Source organism: Simochromis diagramma, unplaced genomic scaffold (genome assembly GCF_900408965.1).
Source record: "Simochromis diagramma unplaced genomic scaffold, fSimDia1.1 OVJJ01000361.1, whole genome shotgun sequence".
Lineage (NCBI taxonomy): Eukaryota > Metazoa > Chordata > Actinopteri > Cichliformes > Cichlidae > Simochromis > Simochromis diagramma.
Window position 1 is genome coordinate 14,741,678 of NW_024386860.1, and position 14,352 is coordinate 14,756,029.

At 41.5% G+C, this 14,352-nt stretch overlaps 1 protein-coding gene across 1 annotated transcript in view; it reads left to right on the forward strand.

The window, feature by feature from the left end:
- The window catches only part of LOC120732854 (thrombospondin type-1 domain-containing protein 7A), a 204,628-nt gene that overhangs the window by 174,232 nt on the left and 16,044 nt on the right, over positions 1–14,352 (forward strand). The window contains exon 25 of the mRNA XM_040030719.1: positions 13,377–13,550. Coding sequence (XP_039886653.1) covers positions 13,377–13,550 — 174 coding nt within the window. The remainder of the gene's footprint in view (positions 1–13,376; positions 13,551–14,352) is intronic.

A 14,352-nucleotide genomic window follows, 5' to 3' on the forward strand; every position in this document is an offset into this window, starting at 1 on the left:
AGTCCTCCCCAGAGCAAAGCCCTGCTAGTATGTTGAAGTGTCCGGCAAAGCCAGAGGCACAGCCGTCAGGAACTGTTTCATGTGGAACGCACAAAATATTTGGACCACCTGCTCTTCCAGTGAAATAGACAGAGAGGAGAATCTAAATGAAAGCTGTGACCCCCTACAATTCAATTGATTCCATTTGTACAGCAAAGAAACCTAGAAGCAAAAATTATTTTAACACACTCACACATACAGTGAGAGAGATAAAATAATAGTAAAAAAAAAAAAAAAAAAAAGGTGCAATCAATAATCTGTGTGGGCGAGATAACAAAAAATCCTCAGGGCTTGAAATAAAAAGACAAGATGGCAAGCCAAGATACGACTGCACAATCTGCTGTACGGAGACGTGTAGATTTTATTCATTTATTCACCTCACATATGAATGGAGATGCTGATTAAGAGGAGAATAGATTGAAGATGTATTTGTGTTTTGATTGTAAGAAAGGCTTGGGTGAAACGTGGTGCAGTAGCAGAGACATGCATCTCATACACAAAGGCTGCTCGAATTGATTTATGTACGCCGTTTAAAATTGTTAAATAAGTCCAGACAATAAAAGGTCAGGAAAATTCAACCCATGAGTAAAAAGAGAGAAACAAATAAGGCCTTTATTGAGGCATTAAGGGCAACACGAGCTTCACTAGTGGGCTCAAATCTACTGCTCCAACTGACAAAAGTGGCTTTGTACACACTTAAATACACACTAGATACAGGGTGGGGCATTGTGAGAGAACAGATCTGAGGCAAAAAGCATCCTCTTGATAAAGACGAATGCCTTCTTAGGCAGCCTGTTCATTAGCCTACAAAAATGGAAAGATCAAGTTTAACGGGAAATAGCTGGAAATCCGCAATTACTCTTGGTGGTTAAAGCGGGTGCCTGGAAACGCTTAACGATCGAACTGCCCTTTTGGTCTTAAATTTCATTTAAAGTGGTATTAAAAAGTCTTACATTGCTTGCTTATACCTGTAGACACCCTGATTACTTGAAGGCAGCACTCTGGATGATAAATAAATGAGTTTGCCAAGTGTATTGTTATCCCTGATTATGTTGGTTGGAGCTGTAAACTTAGCCAAATCCAATAAAGAGCAGGAGAGCGAAACTAATCATACCATGACCTCGATTGCATCCAGGACCAACAGGCCTTTTTTTAATATAACCTCTGATCTCACAATGGACTTAGCTGAATAATGATTTGGAAGTGACAAGTGGCTCCTATTTAAGGCCGTAAGCTAATTAGATGTACACGGCAAAGAGTTCGAAGTGCGGTACTGTTTATTCTTACTCCTTATTCTGTTAAGGTTTTAGTTCTGGAAAGAATTCAAAATGGCAAACCCCACTAAATCCTTCCAATGTACTCGAGCATGTGAAAGAGTCCAAAGCTTTGCTGATCACAGCTGTTTTCAAAGATGGCTTACAGTTTAGCTTATAAACATTAGACCTAGTCTTGTGCTTATTTGCGCGTATTGTTCAGGATTTTGAAGCCTTGTGTAATATTTACCATAGAAACTGTAGATTTGGCTTTTGTGATTATACCTGTATTCATAATCACTTAATTTTAACATGAAAAATGTATCTCTCATGTGATAATATCATAAACAATCCGATGTGTCGAAGCGTCCTGACTGCGTGCACGCATGCTAGCAACTGCCACAACTAGTGGCAACTTGTTTTTGTTTTTGACGCTGTCGCCGGTGTTGTGCCAAAAACTGATTTCCAATGTTTCTGTGTATTTTTTCTGTGTAATATCTTTACGTATGTTGGTAAATAGACTTCAGTGAACAGGGTTTACAAAGGGGTTATATATAGAATTAAAAAATTATCTGTTTTTCAAGTATCTTTATAACTGTGTTATAACCAATCCGGTCCTTTATCACCACTTAAAATATTTTTACTGAACTATTGTAATATTTGCTGCCATTTCTGCTGTTGTCTTGGCCAACTTACTCTTACAAAAGACATTTTTAATGTTAATGAGATTTTTTTTTAACTGCATAAATAAAGGTTATATAAAAGTCACTGCCACAAACTGATTGCGGCTTCTACCTTGTTACACGAATGTTGTTTGTAGCTCAAGATGACTTTATGTCATCCATGAGGGATGCATTTGACATATGTTTCACATATTATAGCCCAACAAGTTACTTATAGCAGTTTAAATACGAGCAATCAGTTTTTGGCAGACCTCAACATCCAGTTGTGAAAGCTGCATCAACCTGAGCCAAACAGTGATCGAGCTGGAACAAAGGATATCCGCGCTATACCAAATCCAGGGGGCTGAAGGCGAACTTGACACGATCCTCCTTGGAAAAGCTCAAATCACCGCTACTAGCGCTGAGCTAGCCGACACAGTGCACCACCCAGCTGTTGTGTCCCAAGATCCCGCCAACAGTCAACCCAGGCTCTCAACTTGCGTCGCTGGTGTTTCTGCCACAGACGAGAACTGCTGGTTTCAACTAGGGGCCAGACCCAAGGCTCTGGTCAGCTCCACTCCACTCCAACCAGCCCCATGGACGGTGGTTGAGACGCGCGGTGGCTGCAGAGGGGCCAGGAGGATCCGTCTCTCGCACACTCACCCCTCCAGTGCGGTAGTGCTGGAGAATAAATTCAATGTCCTGGATCCTGTGGACTTTCCTCCTCTGGCCACTAGCCCTCGCCATCCCGCTGTGTCGCTGAGGTCTGCGCCATCTCCACCACTACGCCCCCGGAGCCACGGCGGGCAGCCCGACGCTGTGGTGACGATTCCATCGTCAGGAACGTGCGGATGAGGGGGGCGCTCACGCTGTCGTTCCCGGGAGCCACCATTGTTGACATAGTGGACAGAATTACCAACATCCTGGCGTCCCACCCACAGGCCAACCGGCGCATCATCCACATCGGCACCAATGACATCCCCAAACAGCAATCTGAGCTGCTGAAGCTGGACTTCCTCCAACTCTTCAGCCTCCTTGGTCAGTTGCAGGTGAGTGCTTTTATCTCCGGGCCCACCCCCACCTGCGGCAGAGGGATAGGCCGTTTCAGCCGGCTGCTCAGCCTTAACACCTGGCTTTCCTCCACCTGTGTCTCCCACAGTGTTTATTAACAATTTTGATGCCTTCTGGGAGAGGAGGCATCTTTTTGGGGCAGACGGGCTCCACCTCAACGCCTGGGGACGCCGTTTGCTGTCCGCCAATTTGGCATTTGGCGTACAGCACTCCCGCACACGGCCCTGTCATTACCCCAAACCGACATTACCTGCTGATCTGTCCGCTACTGACTGATGTCCCTCTGGTCCCAGCTTCTATATTTGTTCCACTTTTAACAGTAATACACAAAACTCTGGACTCGGACCTCTCTCTCCCACAGTCAACACAATACCCGTCATAATCACAAACAGAGAGCAACAGAATTATCATAAATCCAGTAACTCTAAAAACATTAATAACCTCCGGCCCCTTCAAAAATGTCAACATCCATTGAACTCTACTGTCAAAAATCCACCAGTCTCGATCAGTATGGCACTTTTAAATGTCCGCTCTCTGTTGAACAAGTCTTTTATTATTAATGATTTAATTTTAGATAATAAACTTGATTGTTTATTTTTAACTGAAACATGGCTGGGTTCAGATGCACAAGTTGTTCTCACTAAGGCCTCCCCACCAAATTTTAATTTCTCTTTTTCTATTAGAAGTGGTAAGAGAGGTGGTGGGACTGCATCTTTAACCAACAACACACTCACCACCAAACAAATTTTATTTGACCATTTTACCACTTTCGCTATCTAACCTCTGAAGTGGCTGCAAATTTTACCAAGGTTTTAGACGAATGCCCCCCTGTGATTTTACCTGCACCCTGTGATTTTATTTTTAATCATTTTAACAGCCAACTGAAGAAAAGCCTTGACTCCGTTGCTCAATTCACCACTAAAAAGATTAACGTAAAACATACATCACCCTGGAGAAACAAAGGAGTCAAAAAACTCAAAAGAAATTGCAGGGCAGCAGAAAGGAGATGGAGGAAAAATAAAAATGCAATCAACCATCAAATACTTTGCGAGCAACTTAAAATGTACAATAATACATTAAGGAATTCAAGAAATTCATACTTCGCCAAAATAATCAGTAATAACAAAAATAATCCCAAGGTCCTCTTTTCCACCATAGATCATTTATTTAACCCTGATTTTAACAGCTCCCAAAGAACCCCCACAGACTCACTCTGTGAGCAGTTTGCAGACCACTTCAGGGGAAAAGTCAGCGCCATCACATCTGATATTTTATCTTCTCGCGATATGATTTTAAACACATCTGAGGGCTCAATTGTACCTGAGGAGACACTGGACACTCAGCAGCCAGCTTTGTCCTGGTTAATGCTGAGAACCTTAAGAAAGTTTTCTCCACAGTGAGACCCACCACATGTCTTTTAGATCCAATCCCCTCTTCACTTTTTAAAACACTTTATGGATATGATACATGATGAATTGCTCTCTTCAGTTGGGTGTCTTCCCTGCTGCCTTTAAAACGGCGGTGGTGAGGCCCCTTCTGAAGAAGAGCAATTTGGATTGTAATGATTTTAATAACTACAGACCTGTATCCAACTTACCATTTTTAAGTAAAATTTTAGAAAAACTTGTTTTTACTCAGATTAATGGTTTTTTGAATGATAGACAGATCCTGGAGATATTTCAGTCTGGATTTAGGGTGAACCACAGCACAGAGACTGCTCTCCTAAATGTTCTAAATGATCATAGATGTAACTGGGACTCCCAAAAGCTCTCAGTCCTGGTGTTACTGGATCTAAGCGCAGCCTTTGATACAGTAGACCACGCTATTCTTTTAAACAGCCTGAAACACATGGTGGGCCTCTCTGGTGCTGTACACAACTGGTTCACTTCCTATCTCTCAGACAGAACTTTTATGGTGAGTATGGATACATGCTCCTCTAAGATCCATAAAATGACATGTGGTGTGCCCCAAGGGTCAGTTTTAGGCCCTGTACTTTTTAATTTGTATATGCTCGCTCTCGGCAGTGTCATCAGGAGGCATGGAGTGAACTTCCACAGTTACGCTGATGACACGCAGCTGTACATCTCCGTGTCTCCTGATGACACCAGACCAATGGATGCCCTTTTTAACTGTATTTTAGATATAAGATCTTGGATGGCAGAAAACTTTTTACAGCTTAACCAGGACAAGACTGAAGTTTTAATCATCGGTCCTGAGGCTCAGAGAGAGAGAGACTCTTGTCTAAATTACAGGCATTTTCACTATGTCCTTTGCTACAAGTGAAAAATCTGGGTGTTATTTTTGACTCTGAGCTTGGTTTTATCCCACATATTAAACATGTAACCAAAATTGGATTTTATCATCTAAAAAATATAGCCAGAGTCCGCCCTATTCTCTCTCGGGCCAACACGGAGATGTTGATGCATGCTTTTATTACCAGTCGCATTGATTACTGTAATGCCCTGCTCTCTGGTCTCCCCAAAAAGAATATTTCACTTTTACAACTTTTACAAAACTCTGCAGCCCGTGTGCTGACGAAGACCAGAGGGCGGGCCCACATTACACCGGTTTTAGAATCGCTGCATTGGCTCCCCGCGTGTTTCAGGATCGATTGTAAAGTTCTTTTGTTGGTTTTTAAATGTCTTAATGGTCTCGGGCCTTCTTATCTCTCACATTTGCTTTTACCATATGAACCCTCGCGGACCCTGAGGTCCTCTGGCACTGGCCTTTTGATTGTTCCTAAAGTCAGGACACATACTCACGGAGAGGCAGCTTTTCAGTGGTATGGTCCTCGTCTGTGGAACAGCCTGCCGGAGGACCTCAGGGCCGCAGAGAACGTACATGTTTTTAAGAACAGGCTCAAGACCCACCTTTTTAATTTAGCTTTTACCTAACATTTATTTATTTTATGCTTATTTATTCTATCCTGTTATTCTATTTATATTATTAATTTAGGTTTTACCTAATATTTATTGATTTTATTCTTATTCGTTATTTATCTTCTTACTCTATTTATATTTATATTGTATCCCGTTCTTATTTATTTTATCTTTTTATCCTGTACATATCCTTATTGGGTCATATCTCCAGTGTTTCCTCGGAGGGGGCTCTCTGCACCGGGGCTGTGATCGACCGTGGCTCCTGGGGCTCTGTGGGTCTTCTCAGCCTGGCTGGGGGGCTTCTTTGCCTCCCTCCTGCTTTTAACCATGTAAAGCACTTTGTGCTACATTTCTGTATGAAAAGTGTTTTATAAATAAAGATTGATTGATGCCAGGACGGCCATAGTTAGACTCACTTTCCTGTTTACAAGGGTCCTCTTTCTTTCTAGTATTTACATCAGGAGTGTAAATACTGTAAAACTGTTCACTTTTACAGTGTATAAAAGTATATTTAGAGCCTGGCAAAAGAATTGTTTTTTGGCCTCTGTAGCCTTCCTATAACTATGTAGGGGAATTCTTTTTATAACTCTCCCTCCTAAAAGTTAAAGTTAGGCTGTCACCTCTTTGATTTATAGGCAAAACACAGAAACAAGCAGCAGTGGTTGATCGGTGCAACACATAAAATGAATTCTGTGTGTACATCCCGTCAAAGACGGAAAGTTGGCGGGTGACATTAAAGTACTTTTAAGGTTGTTACGTAGTGCTAATGAGCAGGCATTGCTGTCTCTGTGTCATACACACGCACATTTTTTTGGATGCAGGTCACCAAGCTTGCTTCCTTGTCAGCTGATAACTTAAAACATCACCTCATCCAAATATGGTTACTTTTGACTCCAAAACACCAACAATGCAGAGGCCAAAATTGTTAACATTTGGGCAGAAAAACCAGTGGTTCCATCTTTTCTATACAGTCTTTGGTTAAAATGCACTACTATGTGCGCTTTGACTCAGTTTGTGGATGGTCTGTTTAAGTCACTGCAGTTTGTGCTTAGGTGTGCAATCATTCAGTGGCATTTGTCCATGCTGGTTTTATTGGTAATAGTGAATTAAAGTATGTTCACTCTGTTGTATTGGTGTTTACTATCACTTCATATGCAAGTTGTAACCACCGCATAGGAAGAGAGTTAAGCCTTTATTGGGACTGATACTGTGACAAAGATTTAGCAGTATTTATAGTCATTGTTAAATGTTTTTGGCCATGATAATTATGCAATGAAAATGTGATATTGCGACAGCCATACCTAACATAATAGTTATCAAGCAGAGCGAGACCAAGTGTACCAAAAATAAGACAGAGGCTCTGAAGCTTTGGAGGATGCTTACACACTACGCTCGTTAGTGTGCCATGTGCACATGCATTTTCAGCATGGGTAGCCCCAGCGAGTAACAACCCCACAAATCTGGCAGTGTCAGCCCACAGTCGACCCGCACAGGATGACTTGTTTAATTTCGGTGACTGATTAGGTCTCTGCACAGTCTTTATGCTGTGCTGGACATCTGTTGTGATTTATGTGATATATGGCCATACAAAGCAAAACCTGTGAAATGTTAAACTATACACAGATGCAAGGTTTTGTATAATTACCATAGGACCTTGAATGTTTTATTCCTGTCTGGTTAGTGCACAGAGTCCAGCAGTCGGGGTGTGATTTAACCACCTTTAAAAAAAAAAAAAAAAAAAAAAAAAGACAGCCCACCCAGCTTTAAAGTCACAATCCATAGCATAGTCATTAAAATTGATTTTTCTGTGGTGTTTGCCTAATTAAAGTGACAAAACAATGGTTTTTCATAGTTATAATGCTTTATTTCCTTTAGCTGAAGAAGGAACTGGGAATATACACTTACCGGCCACTTCATTGGGTACACCTTGTGAGACCTGGGTTCTGCTCCTTTTTGCCTTTAGAGCTGCCTTAATTCTTTATGACATATATTCAGCAAGCATCACACAGTTGCTGCAGAGTACAGTGCCCTTTGTAACACTGCACATAATCCTTCATAAAGAGATGGACATGGTTAACAACAACTCTCTGCTGCTGTAGCTGACCTGCTTCAAGCTTCGGCGTGTTGTTTGTTCAGAGATGTTCTTCTTCATATCTTGGTTTTGACAAGTGTTTGAGTTACTGTTACCCTTCTGTGTGTTTAGTCTGGTCTTTACCCCTGATGTGAACAAGCCATTCACACCCAGAGAACTGAAGCTCGCTAGTTAGTTTCTTTTTTTTATTGAGTCTATTTTATCCTTTTGTTTGGTGGCATGGTTTGGTCAGACCTCTGTCATAGAGAAAAACTCTCTAAATCAGATAGTGAGATGGTCCAGTCGTCTGATAGGTGAGCCACAGTCTTGTTTAGCCTCCCTGTACTCTAAGCAGGTACAGAGGATGGCTTTATCAATCCTTAAAAATGGTTCCCATCCTCTAAGGGGTGAATTTCAGCTTCTTCCCTCAGGACGGAGGTTTCTATTTCCGAGATGCAGGACAAAACGTTATAAAAATAGCTTTGTCCCCGTTGCTGTCACTGAATTAAATAAGAACTGTTTTTGATTCGAAATATTAAAATTACTATATATGTGCCACAGTGAGGTTTATATCTTTACTAGCTATGTGTGTTTTTAAAGGGATGCCAAATGCTGTCATTTTTTCTGTAAAGCAAATTTACCTTGCCTATGGGTATAAATAAAGTTACCTTGACCTACCTTGACCTTTTCAGACCATTTTCCAGTGGTTGTGCAGCAATACCCCAGCAGATCAACAGTTTCTCAGATACACCATACCACATTCAAAGTCACTTCAAATTGATGTTCAGTTTTAACTTCAGCAAGTCGTCTTAGCCACATCTACAAGCCCAAATGCACTGAGCTTCTGCCATGTGACTAGTAGATTAAACATTTGTGTTAATGAGCAGCTGAACACGTGTACCTAACAAAGTGGCCAGTGAATGTATATTTAGTATATTTTCCTGTTGATTTGATCATTTTAATAAATGGTTGATGATTGTTGCTGCTAATGTAGAGCTCAGCTTTTAAAGGTTTCCTTGTAACAATAGAGCCATGCCCTATCACGCTGACACTTTTATTTATATCATAAAACACTGATTAAGTATTTATAGCCTGATGCATTTTGCCCTTTTTTGTTCACTGTGACTGTCAATGAACTTTAGTACTTTTTGGACAGATGTTCTCATAAATGTTTCCCAGCTGTTGAAAGGGCACGGTCTGCCATTTCCTCTCTTGGATGGCTTTTAAAATGAAATATCTGCAGAAGTCGTAGAGCTTAGCAGCAATCAAAAACTGAGGGAGAATTTTGTTTATTCTTACTGTATGTGTACAGTACCGGTTAATTTAAAATCACTTTGTTTAAATTTGATTTAAATTAGGTCCAGTGCCAAAGTTGTTCTTATAGAGCACAGAAAAGACACACTGGGTATTTTGAAGTTGAGTAGCTTGCTTTCCCTTCCCTCTCCTTTATAACTTATACACCACTCTGCATGTTTAAAGTATTTTATCACTTGGGCTTAAATACCCATAAACTAGGAGCTTTGCTGTTGTGACACACTTGTCACAATAAACTATCCATAAAAGGGAAAAGTTGCCCATGTCTCTTAATAGAGGTCAACCTTTATTAACATTTAGGTGTGTTGGTGTTAATGGTTACATTATTAATCAGCAATAAATCCAGTCTCGTACACATTTTGCTATGTTAGGAAACAAAACTTTGTCCCAAATATGTGATCTAATTTTTGCAGTATGGAAATAAACTGATAAATTCTAAACACGTGGGCCGCCTAATAGCCTTGCGAGCAGTCTGAGAACACAGCTTTAGGGTGTATACAGCTCATAAACACTTCTGCAGAGTGTTGCTTTAAAAGCCAAGATTGGGTATCCCGGCCTCACCAGTGGTGGGTCCTTTCCTGCTGCACTAGAAGCGCTTTTGCTGGAAGTAAATAGAAGTGGGTATTTAACATAAGCAGCAGTAACCATTTGTCTACAAAAGGAGTCATCAAAACAAAGTATAAGACAACAGACAAATAGTTTCTGGCAAAACTTCACTTACTTCCAAGGTGCAAGAACTAAATAAAAGTCTGAAGAGGTATTTTTTTCTACTACAGAAACTAGAAAAATGCAGACAAAACCACAACAACAAAGCGAAGGTGCTGGGTAGAAAACAATAGGGGGGGAAATCAACAGCTCACACACTGCAGGGCACAAGCTGTGCTTATTTATTGCACCATAAATAAAAGTGTAATATTTCGAGTATACCTATTTGTACGTCCTCCATTTCTCGCTTTGCATTTTAAAGCAACGGCGAGTAAATGTAATGTGTGAGCCGGCTGCTTCGGCTGCCTTTTGTGCTTCTGCTGTAATTTACAATGTCAGCAGCCACACCAGCATAGCAATGTCACGAAAACTTAAATTTAGTGCTACTATTTATTACATTTACACAAAGAACTGAAGGTTAGAAAGTTTGATCACATCGCTCAACATCTTAAATAAACGAGGAACTCCCCCCCCCCCCTTTGACGTGATTTGCACATTTCAGTTTTGTGGCACTTCTGTTTCATGCGTCACAGGTGAAAGCACAGCAACAAAAGAAAAAAAACACCTGGTTATAGCTCCTCCGACAAGCCCCCCTGTCTCCTCAGTCTTCTCACTGAGACTGAGATAGATTTCCAGGTCAGGGCAGGAGGACGGAGGAGATGAGGAGGCACAAAAGGAAAAAAAACACCAACTCAGATGAAATGCTAATCCTTTCTAGTCACATGGTTATTGTTTCTAATTTGAGCATGAGGATTGAGATGTAACCAAATCTGTCTCTACATCTTCAAACAGTTATGTCTGTCATTACAGTTAAAAAAAAAAATTCTGTATACCAATAAAATTTTAAAAAGGGGGCGGGTTTCTTATAGTTTTCTACCTTTTAAATAGTTTTCTGTAATATTTTTGTGAAGGTTACGAGCTGAAACATATTTTTCGAGCAATAAAACCGTTCTATATAAAGCGCGTGTTGCTGGATATTTTGACCTCTGAGGAGAAAAGCCTTCACAGGAGCCTGGTGACCACTCTTTGACTGACAGCTGATGTCTCGGCACCGCAGCGCAAAAACAGCAGAATGTCAGCTTAGGGCCAAAGATGTCACCCCTCACTGTAAGAAAAAAAATCTCACAGATGGGATTATCACTTCAAAAGCTTGGGTCTGATGAGTTGTTTTCAGGTTTGGTGATGGAGGCTTGTCAGATGCTGGGTTTGATGTAGCTTTGCAACGTGGAGCATAGCAGACAGGTGTGCTCTGCCCAGCAGCTGCTGGACTCCATCTGTCCATCAGGTCTGCAGGTTCAACAGTTTACTGTCCCTCCCACGTCCACAGCAGTGCTCTTCATTTTGTGAAGCTGCAGTCTTCATATTGTGCTGCACGCAGAAGTGAACAGGAGCATTTCTTTTGGCTAAATAGGGCAAATCTACAACATTTCAATAAGAAGAGATGAGAAACCGAAGCCCCAATTTACGATTGAGCCAGATAACAGGAGTGTATTCTCACATGGTGCAGCTTAAACATAAATCTGTTATTTTCAGTGTCAGCAGTCCCTGAAGGGGGGATTATTGTTCCTCATGTCTGCCAAGAGACAAAATACAAATGTGGAGTTCATTTCCAAAGTGCTGTGTGTCTATTTTGGCTCATCGTTGATCATTCATCATTCAATATCTCTACAATACAGTGGAAGAAACATGCAGCCCTTGTTTCAACCCACGACTAATTTTAAAGTATCTCCGTTTGAATTAATTTTATACTCTAAGTGTGGGATTTTTTTTCCGTTTGGGAAGGGAAAAAAAGCGCTCATCAGATGGCTGCTGGTCCCTGAGATGGAAAACACTGAGAAACGGTGCCCTAGATAACAAGTCAGTCCAGCCTCTTTTGCCAAACTGCAGGAGCACTGAAGTATCAAACAGCAATCAAAAGCACAGCCTGTTTTCTGTTCAGGGAGGTACTGTAGTGTGATTTGGGAGGAAATTTAAGGAGTTGCTTGTGCAAGACCCAGACTGGCATGGGAATCTAAGCAGGTTGCATCTCCACAGTCACAAATACACACACTTTCATGCACTGCAACCTTTGACCCACGTTCTGTTTCCCCCCACTGTTTGATAAGCTGCAGTTGTCAACTATGATCAAAACCAAGCCACCCTGCATCTCAAACTCGCGCCTTCCTTCTCACTAAACTCTTCAAAGCATCTTGACTATGATATATTTAAATATACATACATATTCTATATGCATCTCTGCAGCACACATCTCACCCAGATCATCCAGAGATAAACAGGTAAAGCGTCACTTCTGTGCTGCCAAAGAGAAAGATCAGATTTCTGCTGCAGACACCCACACTTAAGCTGCAATGCAGATATTTTTCTATAGCTTTTACAGTCAAAATGAGTTGAGGTTCAATAAGAGAGTGAAAATAAAACTAAAGTAATAGTAAACATTTAATGAAAGACAAAACACTGGAGTGAGGAGTGAAGTCTGGAGCTGAAGTTTGAGATCCTGTCCGCCTCAGCCTGAGGCAGGTCGAGGGCCCAGATAGCAAAAACACAGTAACCTTTTAGTCTCTTCACTCAAAATATACCAAAAGGGCCATCTGCCTGAGGATGTGATCCTGCACGTGGCCTTACAGGAAAAAAAAACAATTCGAGATTTGGCTCAAGGTCATAACTTGCAATACTGCACAGGTCATTTGGCAGTTACTTTAAAAAAATCCACATAACAGAGATGAGCTGCCAGATGGAAGTAGTTTCTCTGCACTGGTTTAATTTTTTGGACTGTGCATAAAGGATGGGGATGGTTTCCAGATCAAAGAAGTGCATCCAGTGAGGCCCTTAAACCAGCATTACCTTTAATGGCCAGCAGGGGGCGCCTCTTGTGGTCGCGAAAAGTTCAATTTATCATAAAAGCACAAAAAATCCACTTTCTTGCCAAAACGAATGAGGTCATAGACTGTGACATCATTTACATTTGGTTAGACACCGAGCGAGATGGTAAAGGTAGCCCCAGGTCATTCTCCAGAGTCATAAGATGCCATGGATGCAAATTACCACTTGACTGGTCAGCAGTAAATAAATGTAACCTTGTAATTCAGATTTTTATCTGTTAATCTGAATTTATTTTCACAGATGAAGAATGATGTAATGATGATATTACTCTGTGTGTTTAGGTAGTTTTCTAACTCTAAAATGTGCCAGAAATGTACATCAGAGAATAAAAACATAAGCAGTACAAGTTAATTGTTTTTTAAGGGAAGTGGGAATTATTTTTATTTTTGATGAATCATTGCTTGTTTTAATAATCCGTTAATTAAATGGAGTCTAAGGTGAATTCCTTTTAAAGTGAAGCAGTCACAGGAAAGCGACACGTGTTGTCTGTTCTTTGCTGCAGGTGAATGCTACCTGATGGAGTGGTCAGACTGGAGCTCGTGCGTCAACATCTGCGCCAAAGAGGCCGGCGTCGACTTTGCCTCGGTTCAGGTCCGCTCACGAGCCGTGCTCGCCCAGGAGCCTGAAAACCTGCTGCTCTGTCCTGACCAGGAGTGGGAGTCTCAGCCCTGCACAGGTGGAGAACACTTTGAAAAACATGACGGCTTCAACCTCTCCTGGCCAGAAAGTTTGACAAATTAACAGAAGCAAAGTCTATTTGAACAGTGAACTTTCTATGAATACAAATTAGCTTGCTGCAGCCCAGCAGCTCCAAACTTTGATGCATTTATTCCTTCTATTTATCCGCATATTCGTAATATTTACGGCGAGGGTAAACTGAAGTCAGTCTCGGGGTGTGATAGGTTGAAGGCAGTGGAGAGCACGTCAGTGTATCAGAGGGTTAACGCAAAAAGACACTTACTTTCAGAGTCATACCCGCAGGCTGTTTAGGCTTCTATCTCTCTGCATTTGGACTGTCAGAGGAAAGAAACCTACTGAACAACAACATGCTGACATTGTGGGAAAGACAGATCTGACACAGGAGTCGCATAGATTTTCCTCCCTGGGAGGCATCAGTGCTAACCAGTGGGCTGCTTCCCTATCATGCCCGATACACAATCGAGAAGAAAAAGATACTAACTGCTACTGTTTGTCTTTCCCGTTATGCCGGGTCAATTGGTGCTCTCCCAGATGGGATTTCTCGAGTCAGATTTTCAAACGTTTGAAACCCAGATGCTCGTTTACAGTAGTGATCTCTGCGATTCCCTCTGCTGCATTAATCACCCATTAGATGCAGCATTGTGAATCACTACGACAAAACTCAACACACAGTGTACTGTAATTCCCCCTTACCTCCCTCGTTACTGTACACAGCCCACAGCAGTCTTCGCTAGCATGACCTGGTTTCACAGCTTCACTCAAGGCACGGGGGGAGGAGT